Source organism: Aedes albopictus, chromosome 1 (assembly GCF_035046485.1).
Source record: "Aedes albopictus strain Foshan chromosome 1, AalbF5, whole genome shotgun sequence".
Classification (NCBI taxonomy): Eukaryota; Metazoa; Arthropoda; class Insecta; order Diptera; family Culicidae; genus Aedes; species Aedes albopictus.
The window spans coordinates 335,217,685-335,240,910 of record NC_085136.1 but is presented as its reverse complement, the minus strand read 5'-3'; the positions used below and the strand labels follow the sequence as shown (position 1 = coordinate 335,240,910).

General features: G+C 42.0%; 4 protein-coding genes across 4 annotated transcripts in view; 3 read left to right on the top strand and 1 right to left on the bottom strand.

Moving 5' to 3' along the window:
• The window catches only part of LOC134285824 (uncharacterized), a 392,906-nt gene that overhangs the window by 217,829 nt on the left and 151,851 nt on the right, over positions 1–23,226 (top strand). The window lies entirely within an intron of this gene.
• Positions 414–2,508, top strand: LOC134284143 (N-acylneuraminate-9-phosphatase-like). Its single transcript, XM_062842482.1, has 3 exons — positions 414–434; positions 1,090–1,572; positions 2,170–2,508. The coding sequence occupies exons 1-3, from the start codon at positions 414–416 to the stop codon at positions 2,506–2,508; spliced, it is 843 nt and encodes a 280-aa protein (XP_062698466.1).
• On the top strand, positions 1,063–2,706 carry LOC109412789 (N-acylneuraminate-9-phosphatase; the record flags this gene model as incomplete). Its single annotated transcript, XM_062848587.1, has 2 exons — positions 1,063–1,572; positions 2,170–2,706. Coding segments are annotated over 2 exons (849 nt in total), but the record flags the coding sequence as incomplete, so codon positions are not given.
• LOC109412787 (electron transfer flavoprotein regulatory factor 1) lies at positions 14,665–15,295 on the bottom strand. Its single transcript, XM_062851079.1, has 3 exons — positions 15,274–15,295; positions 14,948–15,170; positions 14,665–14,874 (listed from the first exon to the last, which is right to left on the bottom strand). Exons 2-3 carry the CDS (start codon positions 14,990–14,992, stop codon positions 14,665–14,667), a joined length of 255 nt encoding a protein of 84 aa, XP_062707063.1. The 5' UTR covers positions 14,993–15,170; positions 15,274–15,295.

Sequence of the window (23,226 nt, the reverse complement as noted above, 5' to 3'; positions counted from 1 at the left end):
ACTATGATTGAACTTTCTCCACCACGAGGTTCTTTACAATTCGCATCTCTACTCCCTGATTCATTTGCTTATGTCATAGTTTCTTAAACAGGACCATATTCATCTAATCTTATAGGTACTTATTGTGCTCATGATCCCTACAGTCATGTGCGAATTTGCACCGGAATCAATGATGCAGTTGCCTGCCGTGGTGCCGCTCTCAGAGTGTATATAGGTACTGCCGTTCCGGGCGACCTTTGCGTTCTTTCTGCAGCACGTGTAGCTTGTGGTCAACAGCTTTCAGTGTCCTTCCGGATAAGGTTCTAAGTAAGGGCATTATCCGCACGCGTTTCCTTGCCTGCGCTGCACAGCTTCGTTTACAGGTCCTTCCTTTTTCGTGAGGTAGTTGTCCATACCATCACCTTCCGTATACGATGTCTCGCACATCCGCTGCAGTAACGAAACCGTAGTGGACGGCGTTGCTTTTTGGTGGTGCTTGGATAACGCCCCTCACGCTTGTCTCGCCGTTTTCGTCGTTCGAACTACGCCGAACTCTCCTGCTTACCATTTCGTTGCTTCCGCTTGACTAGCGCCTGCTATCGCGTGGTCATGCTTGACGTGGGTCCACAGACTTTGCAGGATTATAGGAGGGAGTCAGTCCTGAGTGTAGTGATCGAAATATTCTTGGATCGTTTTCGTGAATTATTTCGAAAACACTTTAATTATTGCGGAAGCTAACCAACAAACTGACGTTCACATTCGAATCCTGATTCGACGCCTACTATGATTGAACTTTCTCTACAACGACGGTGCTAAAGGCTGATACCCTGTTTAGCAGGACTTGAAATTAACAGAACTTGCTTCCTCACTGTTACCACTAGTGAAATGACAATATTTATTGTAACAACATTTCCCGGTTGCTATGATCAGCCCATTTTTTATTTGATTATCAATCAATTTCAACAAAATTTGTCCCATGTGCAGAAACAGATTAACAGAAACTCTCATTTTTCACGAGGACTCTGTCCTCATAATTAAACAACTTTGTTGTTTAACAGAAAATCGAAAAGATTTAACTGACCCATTTTCTCCTTTCTCATATGCCTTCAGATCGCCGACCTACTCCATAAGGAGTACGATCTGCCGCGTGACCTGGCCACCGAAGTCAGCACCACCTTCCTGACGTCCTACCGGCGCTGCCCGGACAATCCGGACGTTCCCCTCGCTCAGTGGCGCATCCAGCTGTGGGAGGACGCCCTCCCGAGTGGCCGCAAACATCTGGCCGCCCTGGTGTATCCCCGATGGGTCGAGTACCGAACCCGTTACCTGGCCCCCAGTCCCGAGATCATCTCCATGCTGCAGACCCTCCGGCTCCAGTACCTGCTGGGGATCGTCACCAACGGGCCGTCGGCTTCCCAGTGGGAAAAGATAGACAGGTTGGCTTTGGGTCGCTTTTTCGATTGTATTCTAGTTTCCTCAGATCTGCCGTGGGCCAAACCGGATCGGAACATCTTCTACGCCGCCTGTCATTATCTGGGGGTGCGGCCGGAAGAATGTGCCATGATCGGTGACAAGCTGGAGACCGACATTCAGGTGAGTGAGAGAGTGGTGGACTCATCAGGAGTAGCATCCGACACGTATACCTATGAAAATGTATAAATTTGAAACAAGAGAGAGAGAAAGAGAACAAGGATCCGGCGACCTGCCGATCGAGTGGCGATCGATCGCGATCGCACGTATACACACGAAGGGTCCTCTTGTTGCCGGCGGTGGTAAGTGCGTAAGTGCAGACTGATTACTCTTGTTAACCAGCCCTCTCTTTCCAAAATTTACAAGTGTTCGAAGACCAATTGAATCAAAGTACAGTTCTGGAAAGTGTCCACACGATCATCTGTGGGATCAGAAGTGCAATATAGTAGTTTTTATCAAGCTAGCTGGTGTTGTATGGCAGTTGATCGATGAGATCGATCAACCATCAAACAACCGAAGCTATCGATAACCACGTGGACATTTTCCAGAAAATTTTCGGAACAACTAGGAAAATTCTTACACATTATAAACAAATCTCTTCTACTGTTGATTTGCTGAACCCAGTGCTAAATCTGTGTCCATCTTCCCCGTCCGATCCCATTCGGTCGGCCATTTTGTCTCTTTTCTCTTTTGTAAACAATCTTGAACGCCCGCCATCAGGGTGGCCTTGAGTCGCGGCTTGCTGCCACCATTTGGCTTCCGCTGCCGAAGGACCTTCGGCTGATGCACGACAAGAGCCTCGCCGATATGGGCGGTCTGGCCCATCCCGATTACATCGTGGAAAGTGTGCTGGATCTGCCGTCGGTGCTACCGTTGATGACCTCCTTTTGTGGGCAACGCTGCCGGCCGGTTCAGGAGCGGAGGGGTTCGAAATCGTACATCCCAAAGACGACCCGCAATCGACAGGCCAGCTACAACCGGTTCCTGCCGGACGTTCCGGATCTGTACAGCTCGAGTAGCAACTCTTGCGACAGTAACGGCACGATGGATAGTCAGTAGGAAGGTTGTGGGCATTTGAAGGAGGGAAAGAACCTCGAATAAGACGAGATATTGCAACTGTGCCATGTGCACCAGTATCCTAATCAAGGTACACAGTGATTCACATCATTAGTTTGATAATTTTTGTGAGCTCCAGAGATTTATTTTATTTTTTTACTAAAAAAATAGTAAAGTTTTAAATTTTTGATTAGATTGACCGACGGAACTGATTTTGGCGAATCAAATTTAACAGGAAACTTCTCTCTATTTTGATAATTGCTTATTGCATAACACTTTATAACCTCAAACTTTTTGACAATCCAGCAGATCATTATAATCATCACAATCAAACTATGTTTCGATCTGACCTTGATCAATTGACAAATGACACAAACAAAATTTCAGATCATCTGCTACAAACTAGGAATGAGATTAATCATGAGGCCATTAAGTTAAATTCTGAGAGGTTATATAAGGCATTTTATGAGACGTTTCAAATCAGCTGTTTTTTTTAATGTTTACCAGCTTTGAAGTCCAACCGGTGGGCCCATTTATTTACATTTTCGTTAGCATAACATGTGATACGGGCCCATCCAATAAACGGGGTTCATTTATCTGCAAAAATGCGTCAAACCGCCCACTATAATTAATATCCGTAGACCGTGGGGATGTTTTTTTCATCTACTAGTGACATCATACAGCTCGGGGGATTCATACATGCCGCATTAGGAATCGAAACATCTCTGCCAGCAAAAATCTGATTAGCGCTCACCACATGTTATGCTACTTTTCGCGAAAACAAAAATATCAAATGTAAACACTAACAATGAGCGGCCCACCGGTAGAACGTCTCGTAAAATAGCTTATTGTGTAGCACATAAATGATGGTCATGGGAATATTTCACAGTCAGTACCTGATGTGAAAGTCTAGGAACTAAACAGATATGAACAGAAACAAACATTTTAACATAATTTACTATAGTTTTTATACTACAATTTTTCTCAAATCACATCGAGACGTCTAAACGCAGTAAGCCATCTCTAGCTTTCCACGAAAGTTTGTGACCTCAACGATCAGGCTCGGTTTCCTGATAGGGATCTTTGATGTCTGATCTGTGGCAGTTTTTCTTATCCATCAACTGTCAGATGAGACATCAGAATTTGAGTTTGATCGTGGTCATAAGCGTTCGTAAAAGGCTAAACAGTCACACTCAACAAACACACTTATCTACACACAAAAACCAACTGGCTGGGCCAGAAATGCCATTTTCCTACTACTGAATACCCTACTTTACTATGGATGATCACATTCAAATTCGGAGTGTTCTTAGAGGAAGCGGATTCGAATAGATTACACATTTTAGTCAGCTTGTAGTAGGTACATATGTAGAAGAATAGTAGATCTATTCTCGCATCGTTTTTAGACATTGATGACTTCCGCGGTCACAATAAACGGCTATCCGGTAGCGGTAGAGGCTTCCAGCATTTTAGTCACCGTGATGAAGTTAGGCTTTTCTTTTATCCGAAATTCCATGCTGGGTACCAATGGGTATTGGAAGGCGCCAATATATTGTCTATCCGGTTGGAATGAAGACCGACATTCAATCAAAAATTGCCATTTTCTTGGTCCACAAATGTCGCAACTGTTTCGCATCTAGTGCGCTGTGTTGCTGACAACAACGGGAAGGATGCGCACTACTTTTGACATGATTAAAAAACGTCGCGAGTTGGGTCGCGTCGCGAGTCGCGACTTGATTGTGCAAAGTCCGGTTTGGTGGCGGCCCGACAATATCTTTAGAGTCCACACTTGATCGTTTCTCATGTTTACGCAGTCCTCTTTTCTGCAACGCTGTTCAACATGGTACCGCATTCACCTTTCAATACGTATATGATAAACTTTGAATCAGACGATCAGATAACCGAGGTATTTTATCTAATGCTTTTCATTCAATCATAGTACGAATCTACCTGTTCGTTGACGCGGATACAGCTGGCATCCTGTACTGGATTCCGGTGAAGATGTATTGACCAGCACCTGTTAGTCAGAATTCTGAACCACCACAAATGTATTAGATGAGAGCTGTGCTAAGGGGATTCATGGAAATCTCCTGATAACAGCTAGTTCGTTCAAAATTAGCAGAGACCTGCTTCATATCCCAGTGTGTTCCGTATTGCATTTGCCTGATAACGTTCACGTCTACACGCGACTGACCCTAGCTACGTGACGACCATAGATACCTAAGTTGTTGATTCGTAATAAATTTTCATTCCTGTGGTAGTTTGGTGTATAACTGAGTAGGTCATGACGTGGGTGAAAGTTATTATCATTCGATCTGTCAAGCTGGAGAGTACCACATTGGCGACGAGAAGAACCCATTGCAACGCGAGGACTAAAGAAGAGCTGCGTTACAAAAATAAAAGAAAATTGATTATTATAAAGGATTAACATATTACGACACACAGAACCTTACAAATGTACATTTTATTTTCCGTATCGGGCCCCACGTCTGGGAACTTGGATACGAAAACAAAATGGAACATTACAAATGCACAAACAAGAAACATTATAAGTTGACACAACACAACATATAACATAAATTGTGCCCAGTTATCCAAATAGATAACTAAGTCCGAACCCAGGATGACGAGGTTTCATTTTTGTTCTTGGTCCATCAGTCAATCCTGTAATCGTATTCTGGCGGATTGCCTTTTGTTTGCAGCGTTACTTGCTTACATAGCTTGTTTTGGTCTAGGAATTTTTAATTCTAAGGGGGCATTCAGATTCGGGCAACAACACAAGACCGTCTACAATTTGATGTCCGTGTTAGGGGACGGCTTGTGCGTTTTGTACTGGATCGCTCCTGAAATTTTTGGAGCGCTACAAATGCACATTAAATTTCAGGGACAAATGTACAAACCTTAGTAAAACATTCAAAATAAACAGACAAAATGTTCACAACAATTTACAAACGTAACACACTCCATGCAACAATCGAAGAATTTTCCATGAATTGGAGAATGCAATCCATGGAAAATTCTTAAAACTACTTAACAACGTATCAACTATATTACAAACGTAACAGCTGGTTGACTTCTAACAAAACGAAGCTTGGAATCCAGAATTGATTTTGGAAGAAGGAAATCTATATTACTAGCGAGAAAACGTCAAAATCATTGGAAGGACAACTGCAGCAGGAACAACTTGAATTCGAGGAAAAGGCGTTTGTCACCAATTGAAATAATGAAGCCTCTAGGTAAATATAAGTTGTCTGAACTTCCGACGGATAGCATCTGACCGGATCAGACAACATGAGGGAAATCGAAAAATCTCGCCACGTAAGAGGGAGATGCCTAAGCGGCGGATAAAAATACGACCGTGGAAAGCAATAATGTCTCGCCTTAGAGAAGGGAGACGCCAAAGCGGCAGATGAAACTCTGGCCGGGGCTGGCAATAATGTCTCACCTCAGAGAAGGGAGACGCCGAGGCGACAGATAAAAGTTTGGCCGGGATAAGCAATTTCAGAGGAATTTCAAAAAGCGAATGAAAACTCGAGTTAATATTTAAATGTTTTACCTATACGAATTTATTATTATTCTAGTACAAGTAAAAAAATGACATTTAAAAAGTTGAAGTAGAATTAAATTGCATTATTCGTTGAACAAAAGGAGATATGGTAGTTTGGTGTCACAACAAACATTGTTGCTGTACAATAGACGAATAAGCCATTCATAAGCTTAATTTTTGAAGTTTTGGTTGAATAAGCTGTTATTCAGCTACCATTATTAGTTGGGGTATAACTGAGTAGGTCATGACGTAGGTGAAAATTATTATCATTCGATCTGTCAAGCTGGAGAGTACCACAATTCCCATTCCAACAATCAATCCCGAAGTACGGGTTTTTATCAAGCTCTGCTATAGGTTATTGGCCCAGACCGTAACCGGAAGCTCGTCAGAAATCAAGATGCCAGCGAATGAAGGAAGCTGTAGTGCGATTGAACCGGTGGAAGGCGAAGTTGTACCAAATGACGTCAAGATGTGAGCGCTGGCGACGATCTGTCTCAGCCTGGAAAGTTTCAACTATAGTCTTTTGTCCAGGATGCGGCGGATGCAGCAGAAGCATGGAAGAAGTTAGCGACAGCGTTTCAAGACACCGGGTTGACGCGGAAGATTGGATTACTCCGGAAGTTGACGTCGATTCGTTTGGCCAGCAGTTCGAGTGTGGACGAATACGTCAACGAACTGATGAGCACCGCGCACAAGCTTGCTTCGATTGGATTCAAGGTGGATGACTTGTGGTTGGTGGCGTTGCTGCTGATGGGACTGCCAGATCATTATGAACCGATGATCATGGGATTGGATGCTTCGGGAGCCAACCTAACCTCAGATGCGGTCAAAGCCAAGATCTTGCAAGATGTGGAGTTCGAAAGAGGGCCTACAAGTGGTAATGGCGACGAGGCGTTGTCTTGGGCGTTGTACACGCGGAACGCAAATCCAAGCAAGTTAAAGACGCAGGGAAACACTCAGAAAATAAGAAAGCCATAAAATGACTATTTTTTATTCATTTGATTACTAAATTGAATTTATGCATACATAAAACTAAAAACTACGCATTAGTAAACTAGTTTTTAGTATTTCAATGCGTACATTTAGTTAAGTTTCCTTATTTCTAAAATTTAGATCCACGGTCTTTGGAGCATGATTGAACAAGTTATTTTGGTGTAATAAATTCTCTGTTTAGTGTGCTGGTGTTTTATAAGACAACATATTTTAAATATTTTAATGGTAACTATTGAAAATTTTATACTTTATACAGTACACATATACTCTTAATATATTCTTATAATCTACAGGATTACAACTCCAACGTGATTCCTCTATGTTGTGTGATCGAGTCCGGACCCAGGAAGGGTGCCACCGAGTTCTCAACTTAGCGCAGCGCATACTTAAGTATTTACAAATATTATTCAATATTTTTTATTAAATATAAATAAACTTAATCATGATTTTCAATAAATACTGTATCAAGTAAAACAACTGGGTTAGAAGTCTAAAAGAAAGTCCGAGAGTTACTTAAAATTAGTCATTTAATGCATAAAAAACATTCATTTGCATGAACTGTCAACTTTACAATAAATACTGAAAAGTATGCATTGGTATACTAAATAGGATTAAGTTTTGCAGTAACTACTCACTGTTTAGTAACTTAATGCATGAACCCAGTCGAACCTGCATTTTGCATGAAAAATATGCATTAATGACTTCTTTTATTTCTGAGTGAAGAAGAAGCCTGAGAAGACGTGCTTCAATTGCGGAAAGGCCGGTCATTTCGCAGCCAAGTGTCCGGAGAAATTTTCAAGTAGAACGAAACCGAAGTCGAACGGATTGTGCAGCATTTTTGCGATTGGCCATGTTCAAGCTGGAGCGTGGTATTTTGACTCGGGAGCGACGTGTCATATGGCCAGGCCGAATCAGAAGTTCACTGAAGAAACACCGATGCAACATGCCGTTGGGATTGCGAATAACGGAAGCATGAAGGCGTTGGCGAAAGGTACAGTTGAGATGCGGATTCCGGAGCAGAATGGCACGGCTGAAAGGATGGACCGGACCCTGGTGGAAAAGGCAAGGTGTTTGTTGAACGATGTGCACATGCAGAAAGGAATCTAGGCGGAGGCAGCATAGTTGGTGAACCGGTCTTCAACATGAGCCATTTGAAACAAGACTCCCGAAGAAATCTGGACTGGAAGGAGACCTGATTTGCGGCGCCTGAAAGTATTTGGCGCTAGTGTGGCGGTTCACATACCGAAGGTCAAGCCTAAGAAGTTCGACCCTGAGGCAACAAAAAGAACGTTTGTCGGGTACTGTGAGGACACCAAAGAATATCGAGTGTACTGTCCAGAAAGCAACAAGTTCGAGATCAGCCGCGACATGATAGTGATCGGAAAGTGTTGAAGTTCAGAATATGTTCAGGATGTTCAGGAGAGACGATGCTTTTCGTAACAATATACGTGGATGACCTGCTGATTTTCACGAATGATGGTCGATTGGAGAAGAAGCTTAAGCATTTCCTGATGCAGAACTTCAAGATGAAGGACTTGGGTCCGGCTACTCATTGCCTTGTTATTCGGATCAAGAGGAATTGACGGGAAGGTAAGCTTTCATTGGACCAGCAGGCGTACATTGAGGAGATCGTGCGGCGCTTCAGAATGAAAAATGCGTACAGTATTGCGACCCCAGCGGATTCCGGAGTCAGACTTGAAAAATCGATGGCACTGAACCACTGAACTGAAGAAGAAGAAATGGAGATGAGAAACATACCCTACAAGGAAGCAGTTGGATGTTTATCCTTTGTGGCACAGACAACTCGTTGCGTTTGCAGTGAATGCCGTGAGTCATCGAGCCCAGGAAAGCCACATTGGGATGCAATCAAGCGAACTTTCCGATACCTAAAGGGAACAGCGACGAAGAAGTCGGAGTATAGTAGGAATCCTACCGATGCGATGAACTGCAAGGATATATGTAGCGATTCTGATTGGGAAGGAGATCCTGATAGCCGCAGATCGACCAGTGGATATGTTTTCACGCTGCAGGGAGCAGCAATAGCCTGGAACGTGAAGAAACAACTGACAGTGGATCTTTCGTCTTGCGAGGCGGAGTGTATGGCTCTTTCCCTGAGCATTCAAGAAGCCATGTGGTGGAGAAATCTTCGATCAGAATTCAGCAACGTTGGACTGGTTTCAGTTCTCTGCGACAATCAGTCAGCAATAAGCATAGCCAACAACCTTGGGGCAAGACACTGTGCTGGAGAGTGCATTTTCCTTCACAGAGTTGCTCAGAATTTCTCTGGATTGCACCCGTTTTTGCTTTTGTGTTGCCTGATTTATCGCAAAATCAAAACAATATTGCCCGATAGCCCGCTTTTCTTGCAGTTTTAGGGGTGTTTTTCGACAAATTTCGTCGATCATTGGTGAAAAGAGTTACTCAGAATTTCTCAGAGTTACTCTCGTTTGCACAGTGTCTTGCCCCTGGCCAACAACGGATCCTACAATCCCCGGACCAAACATGTTAGCATTCGCTATCATTTTGTACACAAGAACCTGGAGAACGGCGTAGTCAAGCTCAACTACATTCAGCCAACCGGCAGATGGATTCACCAAGCCAGTGACGAAGCAGAACCAGGAGAAGTTTTGTCGTTTGATAGGCGTCGCAGATTAGGGAGGAGTGATGTATAGTAACCTGCGACTGACCCTAGCTACGTGACGACCATAGGTACCTAAGTTGTTGATTCGTAATAAATTTTCATTCCCATAACAACAATCAATCCCGATGTACGTGTTTTTATCAATCTCTGCTATAGTACAACTGCCGTAATTGTCATGTGCCCTCTTGTAGTCGATGCAGCCAGTGTTGGGAATACTCACTTGGCAAAGTGATACTCACTTGCGTCTATCTCAGTCCAGAAGCATGCTATCAAAAAATAATGCGTGAAGGACTTTAAGATTGTTGTTTAATCTAAAAGTTTGCCGAATAAAGTAAAGGTCGCATCGCATACCAAAGTTGTGGGAGAGCTGTGAGTACGAGGTGAGTAAAATTCGTGTAATTTATACTCACCTTGTGCTCACAATTCCTCTGACAACTTTGGTATGCATTTGCGACCTTTACTTTATTCGGCAAACTTTTAGATTAGACACCAATCTAAAAGTCCTTCAAATATCATTTTTGATAGCATGTTTCTTGACTGAGATAGAATCAAGTGGGTATAACTTTTCGCTAGTGAGTATTCGCTACACTGGATGCAGCGAGGTACCGCTCGTCAAATCCTCTAGGTTGGCGGCTGTGTGAATTCTTTAGCAACTGACACAAACGCTGACCATCTCGTCCACTAACCGAATTGTCCTGCAGATTGTCCTGAAGTTCCGGCACGTATGTCAGCGATGCCATTTCTTGATGGTTCCAGAGTATCGACCATACAGAACCTTCTCGAAAGCGACTGCAATTGGGGTCAGTTGATCCAAATTCACCAGGTCCTAAAGGAAATCCGTTTTGTGTTTGGGTATGGCTAGGAATCATGAATTCAATGTAAAATATTGCACTCCAACTCTTCATTACACGGTTTGACAATTTGCAGGTCATTCTGACAGTTCTGAATAAGTAAGACTGAGACGGCCGTGATTTTTGTCTTTTTCTAGCTCACGCTGTATCTGTCAAAATGCCCTGTGTTTTGTCAAAGTTTTCGTTTGTGCAATGAAGAACTACTATTGACGGACGACACTACTCCTCGCACAGATATGGATATTAGCGTGGGTCATCGGAACCGTTTTCTCAGATCAAACCTTTTTTGGTTCCGTTTCGGGTCCAGAGTATCTGTGCAAAATTTGAGCACGATCGGTTGCGTCTACACTTTGCGCATTGCAATTGAAATTTGTATGGGATTTTGTATGGGAAAACATACTTTTTTGCATTTTTGTTATAAATTGAAAAAGTTTGTCTGAAACTTTTTAACCGATACTGTAAAATGATAGCCTAGGATATTCTGAAAAACTTTGTTGAAGACCGCATGTAAAATCCGCAAGACCATGTAAAATCCCATACAAATTTGAAACGCGATGCGCAAAACGTAGACGGTAGACATAGCCGATCGTGCTCAAATTCTGCACACTTATTTGGGTCCTGAAATGGGATCAAGCTTTGATCTGATGGGATACCATTGAATTTTTCATTTTTCCATATAAACGATGACCCACTCTAATGGATATGGATTGATTCCTGATTGCCCTCGTTAATTTGTGTAGCTTGCTTTATAAACTTTAAAACTAGGGGCAAGACACTGTGCACACGAGAGTAGGGTAAGTGTGCCCATCGTTGTGGTATTAAGGTAAATTCATTTAAAAAACAATGATCGTACCATCTAATGAAGGGTTGTAAAACGTTAGTTGGTAGTTTTCTATCCAATTTTGCTTGGAAAAATATAAAAACTATCGTTTCTCTCTGTTTTCGATCATAAATTGCTTACCACAACATTAGGCACACTGTTCCCATTATGGAGGTAAAATTTAATTTTGGTTCCTATTGTTGCGGTATCCCATTGAAATCATATGGGATACCGCAACATTAGGAACACAGCAGCAAAAATTTTAAGGAAAATATTTTTTAAAAAAGGTTTTTGGGCAAATCTTAAGCACACAAATGGTGCAATTTCATAATTTAAGCATAATACATCTATTAAAAATGCCTTTTGGTAACATTTCAGTCGGAAAAGTGCTCAATTGCCACTACCGCAACATTAGGCACTACCACAACGAAGGGAACAATTATCCTAACTCTGAGAGATCCTGAGTAACTCTTTTTACCAATGATCGACGAAATTTGTTGAAAAACACCCCAAAACTGCAAGAAAAGCGAGATATCGGGCAATATTGTTTTGATTTTACGATAAATCAGGCAACACTCAAGCAAAAACGAGAGCAATCCAGAGAAATTCTGAGCAACTCTGTGATGGAAAATGTACTCTCCAGTCTTGCCCCAAGCTTTAAAATGTTAGAGTATAGCCTAGTTTGCTGTTTGAAAGGAATCGCTCAAGAAACTTCTTGACCGATTCCTGGCAGAAACTTTCCACGGTGACTGCCATTTGAACTGTCATTTCTTCGCAACTGAGTACTGTGATCGAAGAAAAACGGTTTCTTGGGCGATTCAGGCAAGGAATTTCCCATGCATCAAGATAGGCCGAAAAATTTCTTCTGAACTGCAAAGCTTGATACAGCATGTAGATATCGTAACCCAAACTTCAAAGTGTATTGGAGGCCATTTGTATTTCACTGAATGCCCAACTACCACAATATCGAGTTGCTCGTAGCATTGCGAGCTCTAATGGACATTAACGTGATTGAATTTCTTGAATAGAGTGAACACAAATGATGGTATAGATGTTGTAGATCTTAAGAAAATTAATTCCAGAGTAGTTTGGATGACCTAAATCAACCAATTCATGTACCAGGAATTTTCTAGAAGTGCTTTGAGGCTTTTTGAGTACCGTAGACTACCCAAGTAATCAGGCTTGATAATCCTCCTCCGAAATCAAAAGAGTTTTGCAACATGCTCTAGAACGGTGTTTTGCTTCTGCCTCGTAGCGAGGGAGCGAACGAACCCCAAACAGAGAGGCAATAAAAAAAGAGCCGATTATTATTTCGGGTATCGGAGTGCGATTTATGCCTCGAGGGTCTTTCTTTGTATGAGAGTGGAACTCCCGAGTACTTTTTGAGTGTGAGTGGGCGTGAGAAACACAACAAGTAATTATGAGTGTTGGACAAACTCCTCGCTGCGCGACAAGCTCACGCTCGGTGCTGTTGAGGATTTACGTTGTGATTTCTGAGTTTTATTTTCACTCCTCATAAAATCGCCGAAATCGCTTCCTCAATTTCTCGCGAGGGAGTTTCTATCAAGCCTGCTGTTCACACGTCAAACGAACAAGTCGTTTCTTTTCTCATCTGAAGGTATAGTAGGTTATGGCCCTATCGTTTTGAAGTCGAAGCTCTGAAGAATCAGGATTAATACCGGAAGTCCAGCGGGATAAAACGGCTGTTCCGTTCAAGAATTTTCAAGCCTGCCAGAGAGAGAGAGAACTGGGCTACGTGAAAGTTTGCCGTTCAAACGTACCTCGAGCTGGAAGATCTCTGGCGAGCCGTCAAGACGGATCAGAATCCGGACGTAAGCTAAGAAGCACTGGATCCTGCGAAGGCTCGGAAAGCAAGAGTCAAGGTAATTCTTCTCCTTGAACCGGTGAACTATGTCCACGTCAAGGAAGCGAAAACGGCGCAGAAAGTGTGGGGAAACTTAAAGAAAGCGTTCGAAGATTCCGGCCTCACTCGGCGGATCACAGTAGTCATAGGTTTTATTTGAATTAAATAAATGTTCATTTTTCTTTCAAACCATCAGCCGAACTGGACGTTCTTCTTGCGCACTCCCACTAGCAGGTTATGGGCCGATATGCGAACGTTCTGTTAAGAAGTTTCTAGAAGTCAGCAAGATTTTTTTCAAAAGGTTTTTCCCGCAAGCAGTGAAGATGACTTCCAGCGCAAACGGATCAAGCGGAACCGAAAGTTACCATTCGATATCAAGCCTGCCCGGGATTGAACGCCTCATCGGTCGCGAGAATTGGGCAACTTCGAAGTTTGCGTTGTAAACCTACTTGGAGCTCGAAGATCTTTGGAGTGCGGTGAAACCGGCGCGGTTGGATGACGGTACCTTTGAAGCGGTAGAGGCTGGCAAGGATCGGAAGGCGCACGCTAAGATCATCCTGCTATTGGAACCGGTGAACTCTACGTCCTCGTCCGGGAAGCAGGAACAGCTCAGCAAGTATGGTCCAAACTGGAGAAAGTTTTCGAGGACTCGAGTCTAAACCGGGCGAGTCGGTCTTCTCCATAAGCTGATCAAAACCGGAGCTGTCATCGTGTGATTCCATAGCCGAGTACGTCAACCAAATCGTGACGACAGCGCACCAGCTGGACGGAATTGGATTCGTAATTTCTGAAGAGTGGGTTGGCACGTTATTGTTTTCGGCGGAAGCTGGTCTCGACCGCGGCCTACCTGGTCAATCGATGTCCCACACGGTCACTGGGAAAACAAGACTCCGAAAGAGGCGTGGACAGGAAAGAAGCCAAACGACAGGGCCGAAGAATCGAGAGGAAGCTGACAAGATAAAGAAAATAACATTCAAGGAAGCGGTTGGAAGCCTATATTTCTCCGCTCAAGTGACCTGTCCGGCTATTGCCTATGCGGTGAATGAAATGAGCCAATTCAGTGCGAAATTGGGTCAAAGAATAATATAAATATTTACTTTAAACTTGTATTCAGTTATTTTCAAACTAAAAACTTGGTTCAAAACAACCTTTAATTAGTTGTTTCTACTCTTGTTGAATAAACGCAATTTTAGACTGTTTCAAACAAACTAAGTTTGAAAATTCCTATGTAAATTGATTCCTATATACTTTAAAAAAAGTGTAAACATGTCCTTTATTTTATTGCCTATAAATATAAAAAAATCTCCATCCAAAAATCTACATTCTCAGTCTACTCTACATAGTTGGAAGAACAAAACAAACACTTTGATCACTGCATTTTCTTTTGCATCTTATCGTAACGATCACCCTCCGTCTCCTTCGTCTTCGCCTTTTGCGCAGTCGTCACTTATCGTCGTAGTATCGCTTCTTCATGGCACGGTACTTGCGCAAACTGTACAGCGCTTGGATCTCCTTCACCACGTACTCGCCCAGGTTGATCGCCCGCTGGATCTTCTCCGGGTCGGTTTCGCCGCTCTGCCGCTTGAACGCGTTGTAGCACTTCTGGCGAAACTTTTCCGGCCCACCGGGATACTCCCGGCCGAGGTACTGCAGCTGTAATCGCCAATCGGTATAGATTCGGTGAGATCGTTTCTGATTGTTGTATTTTTTTGGATAAGGTTCTTACCCGTTTGTAGAGATCCAGTACACGACTTCGACTGCTGCTGGACATGGTTGGTGACTATTCAACGTAACATTTGAGCTGACAAACGACGATGAATAGGTATCAATTTGATACAAATAACCTTCGCGCGGTGTCGTCACGAATGAAAGTTGCTTCCGAATTTCCAACTCAGACTCGTAGAATGGTTACGACATCAATAACAGCAAACAGCTGACTGGACTTGTTTCTGTTTGAGAAACATTTCGATGAGGGGTTATCCATAAAAATCGAGAAGAAAATTTTTATTTATTCAGACAGTTCGATCCCTTACCAAGTTTTATAATTCTCACCAACGTTTTACAAATATCCAGCGATTCCTTTTGTGCCGTTCCCTCTAACAAATGTTCAAAAATTCGAAAAAAAATATTCTGATAGAACTAAAGTGAACTAACCATTGATTCCGACCAGTCTAGAAACCATCTTTGTCAATGTCATTGATGGTATGCGCCCGGTTCCTAACACAAACAAGTTTTTTTTTTATTTTGTATTGCGAGCCAGACGTGTTAGCACAGACTTTATGACTAAATGCACCTATGTAATCAAATTATTTAAGCAGCAGCTTCCACTTCTGGTAATGCCCTTCCGTCAATTCCTTCTAGTTTCAACAGTTTTTACGGTTAGAAATATAGACTATTAGAACTAGAAAGGTATCTACTTAAGTAACATTTTGATGGTCAAATAGTCTTATAGAGGTTTTCAGAATCGCATGCAAAACCAAATACCTTTTATTTTGGTTCCATGATGGTTCTAAGAACCTCTTCTAGTTTATTTGCCATATGAGTATCGCTTTATGGTAGGGATCAAACGATCTGAAGTTTGTTTTGTGCCGTTTAAGAGATGACAGATATCGATAAGACCGGTTAGTGATCGTTATCATAGTCATCGCCTTTCAAAAAAGTTTTTCAGAGACAAAAATAAATGAATTTCAAACATTTACACAAAGATGTGTCCATTGCGAACGTGCCATCTTCGCATATTCGTGCTCAGCTGTTCGAAATTGTTTTCACAGTATGGGTATATGTTTTCAACACAAACTCAAAAGAGGCAGACGATAGCGGAAGAACCTGAATGTCCGCTACTCGTATCTGCGCTTGTACGAAGGTACGGTACAGTAAACCAAGGAGGGGTCAGGGTGGACGAAGGGGCTAGACACATCGTACGCCCCTTTGCCTGTTTATGATTTTTTTCCCTGAGCTTGTATACAAACAAGAACGAAGGGTGCAAAAGCGAAGCAAAACAAACACCAATGCGGTACTAACATCATCAACTATAACGCTTAAGGTGAAATGATACGTCGTGCTTCTAACGAGATGGTTTTAGATGAGTTTTATTTACTTTTCTCAAACAATCTGTTCGGACATGGTCAACCACGATTGGAATCCAAATTCTCAATTGGGCCGCAAATAATGAATAATCTCAATAATAATGATTCTGGGTGTTTTTTATTATTCTTTTGTACAACTCCAAAGCACAGAAAAACAGACGTAACACCTTGAACGATTTTCATGGAAATCCATCAACCAGTTTACATTACCATCACCTGGTGGAAAAGTTGCACGAATCACTGTGTTGTGCAATATCGTCAACAGAAGGCGCTAGTGTGAAACGTCCAACGCATAGAAAAACGATGCGCGCGCCTCTGATTGTGAAAGCCACAACTATGAAAATTTAAAATGATCGTTAAAAGCGTGGTCGATGGAAATTTCGCAAGTGTTACGTCTGTTTGTCTGTGGTTATAGTTACGCGTTCGAATGGGAATGCGCGTGTGCGTAGCCAAAGAAGAATATCAACAATAGCAAATCAACGCAAATCCTTTGGACGCGCACTCCCACTTTCACTTTGACGCGGTACTATGGCAGCGTAGTTAGAGGCGAAAGAAACCCAACTGGTTTAGTTGAAAGACTAGAGTGAACTAATATTTATTGTCAACTAGCCGACCCGGCAAACTTCGTCTTGCCAATCTTGTGGTGGTTTGACAATTGTTAAGGTCATTGAAGCATGGCACTCTAGATTGGTTTCATTTCGATCGTGTTGATTTTCTACCCAGGTCATGAAAAATCAGCATTTTGTAAAATTTCTTACTTTTTTAGTCAATTTTCGTAACTTTTTGTACATATAAACACAGCCACCACGAATATGAACCGAACCGTGCAAGAATCATGCTGATCTGTTCATTCGTTCTTGAGTTTTGTTGCCTCAAAGGAACTTCAAACTCATTTTTATATATATAGATTCAACTTAGGGATTCTAGGTGAAATTTTCAAATGTCTTCGCAAGGCACGAATTCCTTCATTAATTGGGTTGTTTAGTGAATGAAACATTACTATTGTCTATAGCCTAATCAAAAGAGCTCATTTTTCTGAGTATAACGTGATTTTATTGGATTTCAATACCTTTGTTCTGATGGTTAAATTAACAAAACAATTTGAATTTTTGTAGATAGAATGACAGTTCAATCGATAAAATGGCTGTTCGACCCGAACAAAAAACTTTCCCCATACACACTTTAAATGAATTTTAAAATAGTTCCCGGACTTCAAAAATTATGAAATTTTGGATTTCGACTAAGTATTGGGCAGAGAATCTGATTATGACATAATCTAGATACCCCTAAGGGATCCAATTCATTAGAAATTTCTGCAGCAGTGTCCAAGCAATTTCTACAGAAGTCCCCGAGAATGTATTTTGGAAATCCCAGGGGGCTGTTCATAAACCACGTAGACCAAAATTTTGTCATCCCAGATCCCCCCCCCCCTTGTAGACTTTTGTTCATACAAAAATTTTAAAATTTGTATGGAGCATAGGATTTGGTCAGAACCACCCCCCCCCCTTCCCCAACAAAGTCTACGTGGTTTTTGAACGGCCCTCAGGAAATTCCTTTAGGAATTTCATGGAAATTTCTCATCGAGTCTCGAGAATTTGTCCAGGGATTTCCCGGGAATCCTTTCATGGATTCCCCCGAGGATTTCAGACAAATACCACGGGAATTACTTTAGAAGCAACCGAAGAATTCCTACAGTAATTGTGATAGAATCACTCCAGGATTTCCTAGGGAATTTCTCAATGATTCATTTTTAATTTAACTACATAAATTATTCGGAAATTCAAACCAGAATCACCACGAAACTTACTTCAGAAATCTACCAACAGATCTTCCAGTAAAAATGCATGGTTCCTGGGATTTATTTCCAAAAGTGCCTCAAAAAATCCGGAAATTTCTCCAGAAGATCCTCGGGAATTCATCCTGGAGTTCTTAGGAATTTTCTCAAAAAGTTCTTCTGGAATTCCGCAAGAAGATAATCGAAAATTTCTACAGGAGATTCTCGGAAATTCCTCTAGTAGTTCCTCGGGAATTCCTCCAGGAGTCCCTCGGGAATTCCTGCAGAAGTATCTCAGGAACTCTCCAGGAGATCTCCGGGAATACCTCCTGGAGATCGTCGGGAGTTCCTCCAGGAGTTCCTCAGAAACTCCTCCAGAAATGCCTCGAGAATTCCTCCGTAAGCTTCCCAAAAAATCCTCAAGGAGTTCCTCAGGAATTTCTTCAGAAAATCCTGGAGGTATCCATAGGAACATCCTGTTGAACGTCTGATAAACTCCTCCTTGAGAATATCGTGGAAGTATTCCCGAGAAAATGCTAGAGAAATTCTCAAGGATCTCCAGGAGAAATTCCCAAGGAGCCCCTAGAGAAATTCCTAAGGATCTTTTTGGGGAATTCCCGAGAAACTCCTGGAGGTATACCCGCGAATCTCCGGGAAAGATTACCGAAGAACTCCTGGAAGAATCTCGAGGTAATCCTGGAAGAATTCTTGCAGAAGAAATTTCCGTAGATCTCCTGGAAGAATCTCCGCGGAACTCGTAGAGAAATTTCCGAGGAACTCATAGATGAATTTCAGAAAAAAAATCTGGAAAATTTCACGAGTAACTCCTAGAGGAATCCCCGATTATCTCCTGGAGGAATTCTCTTAAGGAGCTTCTGGAAGAATTCCGAGGAATACATGGAAGAATGCCCGAGGAGCTCCTGAAGAAATTCTCGGCAAACTCCCGGAGGAATTTGCGCGGAGGTCCTAGAGGTATACGCGAGAATCTCTTGAAGAGGTTTCCGTGGAACTCCTGGAAGAATCTCCGAAAAACTCGTGGAAAAAATCCCGAGGATCTCCTGGAAGAATCCCTCGAGCAATTGCCGAGGAACTTCAGGAGGAATTGGGTTGTTAAGTGAATAAAATATTGCTATTTTCTATATCCTAATCGAAAGAGTTAATTTTTCTGAGTATAACGTGATTTATTGCGATCCAGTTCCTTTGTTTTGATCGTTAAATAAAGAAAACAAATTTAATTTCTGTGAATAGAATGACAGTTCATTCGATAAAATGACAGTTAACCCCGAACAAAACAAATTTCCTCATACAAACAAGGAACCTCTAAAGAAATGTTTAAGGAACTTCTAAAATTCTTCTTGAGGATCTCCTTGAGAAATTCCAGAAGAACTCCTGCAGGAATGCCTGAGAAACTCCAGAAGGTATTCCCGAGAAAATCCTGGATGAATTACCGAGGAACAGCTGTAGGAGATCTCGAAGAACTCCTGGAAGGGGAGCGGACCTGGTGTGATGGTTAGAACACTTGACTATCACGCCGAGGACCTGGGATCGAATCCCACTCCCGACAAACTCGCAAGATGTGAGTTCTCTCTTCGGAAGGGAAGTAAAGCGTGGGTCCCGATATGAACTAGCCTAGGGCTGAAAATCTCGTTAATATAGATAAAAAAAACTCCTGGAAAAAATCCGAGGAACTCCTAGAGGAATTTCTAGGAACTCTTGAAATAATGTTCAATGATCTTCGAAAGGAACCCCCGAAGAACTCCCTGGCGATATGCTGAAGAAATTCTCGAGAAGCTCCAGGCGGAATATATGCTTCAGCTTCGAGAGGAATTTCCGAGGAACACCTGGAAGAATTCCCGAGAAACTCTTCAATGAATTTCTAGAGGAATTCCTGATGAAATCCTGAGTAACTACTGGAGAAATCTTAAAAGGCTGCCTAGGACCAAGAACCTCTGATTTTAGAGATTTTTGAAAAACAAGAGAATAACTAGATGAATTCCTAGTTTAAACTTAGAAAATTCTTAAAATAACGTTTTTAAATTAAAAAGTTCTTGAATGAAATTAAAAATAATATTAACATATATTTGATTGTTCTGGAAGATATCTTGAAGCATTCATGGAATGTATTGGTTGTTCCTGAACATTTTTCATTCTTTATATAATTGCTGATCTGAAATTAATTCAATAAATCAGCATATATCCTGAAATTCCCAAGAAATTGTAGTCGTCATATTTGAATCGTATTTTAACTAAAAACTGCTACAAAATTTTCACCATTAACATTAAGACCGCAAAATTTGAAATCTAAGTTTTTATCAACAAAAACGGAACGCATTTCATCTGAAATTGTTCCAAGATTTGAATTATTGGGTTGGATCAACAATATAAATTTTATTTTTCAGCTTTCAAAAGTCTTCACGGAATTTGAAATGTCTTCAGTATGTCTTCACAAAAATAAATGTCTTCACAGAAGTTCAAATGTCTTCAAATTGAAGACATATCTTCACACCTCTGCCTACAGATTAGTGCTTCATATACCAAGTTGCTTCGATCCCAATCAAATTTATGTGTGCACTTAAAATTACACTGCCGTTGCTGAGCCGTTTCGGCCGTCAGTTACTACGGTTACTACAGTGCGTACTGACAGAGAGAAAGAGCCGTCTCCGCAGCGAGGTAGACGAAACCGCCTTCCGATTGGCTGACGAGTGTGCGTGACTGTCATCGCGCGAATCGCCATGTTTGATCGAATTTGAGGGGAATCGGCAGAGCCAGCTGCCTATGTGTTGGCTGGGTGGACGCTCGGGTAGACTCTGAGCAAGTTTGTCGTTTGCAAAAGGCAACGTACGGACCCAAACAGGCGAGCCGTGTGAGGAACGTCAGGAGTTTCCCTAACTAGAGTGTGGTGGGTTGGGTGTTCACTACTTGACAGCTGAACTATTATTGATTTTCATTCTATGTTTAGCCTACTAGATGAATACTAAACTATCACATCTCCTTTTCTTTATAAATTGAGTAAGCTTTATGTACATAGAATGACCACATTTGTTAGTTCCAGTCCTCCATTAAGGAACTTAGATTTTGTTGTACCCTCACAGGACCCACCCGATGGTTGTCTGTGATGGTCTTTATTACGTCGTGCCCTCACCGGACCAACACGAGGTTGTCCGTGAGGGACTTTATTGGTCGTAGCACCTTGGAAGATGACGATTCAAAATGGAAGTTGAACAAAGTGATCAAAACTACAGTGCCAGGCTACCTCAAGATGAACAAGGAACCAAATAAAGTCCCTCACGGACAACTTCGGGTTGGTCCGGTGAGGGCACGACTGTGAATTTGGGGTTCAATCGAGTGCCAACTTGTTGAACTTGCGAGCCGAGTACGTTCTGACGAATTTTCCAAATTGGTTGCAATTGTAGTCGAGGTGGGCAGAGGGTTTTCGTTTGAATCCTCTTCGATTTATTCTTCGTTTTGTTCATCTATTTCTTCATTGACATCAGGAAACTTCTCCAAGATCCCATCCTCGTCGCCATTTGTGGTGGGTTGGGTGTTCACTACTTGACAGCTGAACTATTATTGATTTTCATTCTATGTTTAGCCTACTAGATGAATACTAAACTATCACATAGAGTAATTCAAAGTTGATCAACCCATATACTTCCAAGTCGACGGCAAGAACGATGTGCGCCACTATTTACGTGGACGATTCCTTGATCTTCAGCAACGAAGTGAAGTGCAAGCGGTCATTGAAGTCGTTCCTCCACAATCACAACGGCGGAGACGAGCATCAAGCTGGACGAATCCATGTCAGAAGCGACGCCGGACGAGATCTGCGAAATGAAAGAGGTTCCGTACCAGGTGGCAATTGGCTGTATCAAGCGCAAACGACACGGTCGGATATCATTTTTACAGTCAATCCAGTAAACCAATTCAATGCAAATCATGGAAGTAGCCACTGGAATGCTGTCAAGCGCAACATGTGTACTTGTGTGGTACAAAATCGAGCCGACTGACGTATTCGAAGAAACAGGCATTGGATCTGCGATTGGCTACACAGATGCCAATTGGGGAGGAGAACCGGACTTTAAGAAACCCACTACGGAATACGTTTTGTCTTCAAATTCAGGAGGAGCTGTATTGTCGAACAACAGTCAATAGTTAAATAAGTTGTCTTCGTGCGAAGCGGAACAAATCGTGCCTTCCAGAACGATTTAGAAGGCACTTTGGTGGCACAATTTGCAGCCACAGATGTTTGGCTTTCAGGGAATTCCCTACCGGTGTGATAATCGATCGGCGTGCTGTATCGCACGGAACCAAGGATAGAATCCACGGCCGAAGCATGTGGACATCTATATCTATATATATATAAAAATGAGTTTGAAGTTCCTTTGAGGCAACAAAACTCAAGAACGGACACAACGGATGAACCGCTCAACATGACTCTTGAACGGTTCGGTTCGTATTCGTGGTGGCTGTGTTTATATGTACAAAAAGTTACGAAAATCAACTAGAAAATTAAGAAAATTGATAAAGTACTGTTTTTTCATGAGCTGGGAAGGAAATCAACACGCTCGAAATGAAACCAATCTAGAGTGCGGTGCTATTTTTCTCAACTGTTGTCAAATCTCTACAAGACGGCAAGATAAAGTTTGCCGGGACAGCCAGTTTGATATCATTTCGTTCCTGATGTTCCAGAAAACAAGGGTAGCTGAGTTGGAATACGTTAGCACCAAGCATCAACCTGCGGATGGTATCACGAAAACCTTGTCAAATCTTAAGAATATAAAAATAAGAAATTATTTAAATTCATTGCTTAGGAAAGAGCGTTGAAATCATAGTAGGCATCGATATCGACCAATGAACTTTTATGCTATAAGTAGTATCACCATGGCAACGCCTAGAAGCGCGCAGCAAAGTAGGCGAAATTAAAACACAATTTTCATAGCTTCTAGTCAACAGATTTTATAATGGAACTAGGTTTATCATGAGGTTTATTAATAAATCTTATAATGAGCTTAATGATTGATATTTAACTAGGGGGTTTGGGGTAAAATTTACCAATTTATATCTTTCAGTTGTTTACTTGGTCACCACAGACTACAGTGTACGCATCAAACTACTGGTCAGCAGTACTGATTGAAAGCAGACATA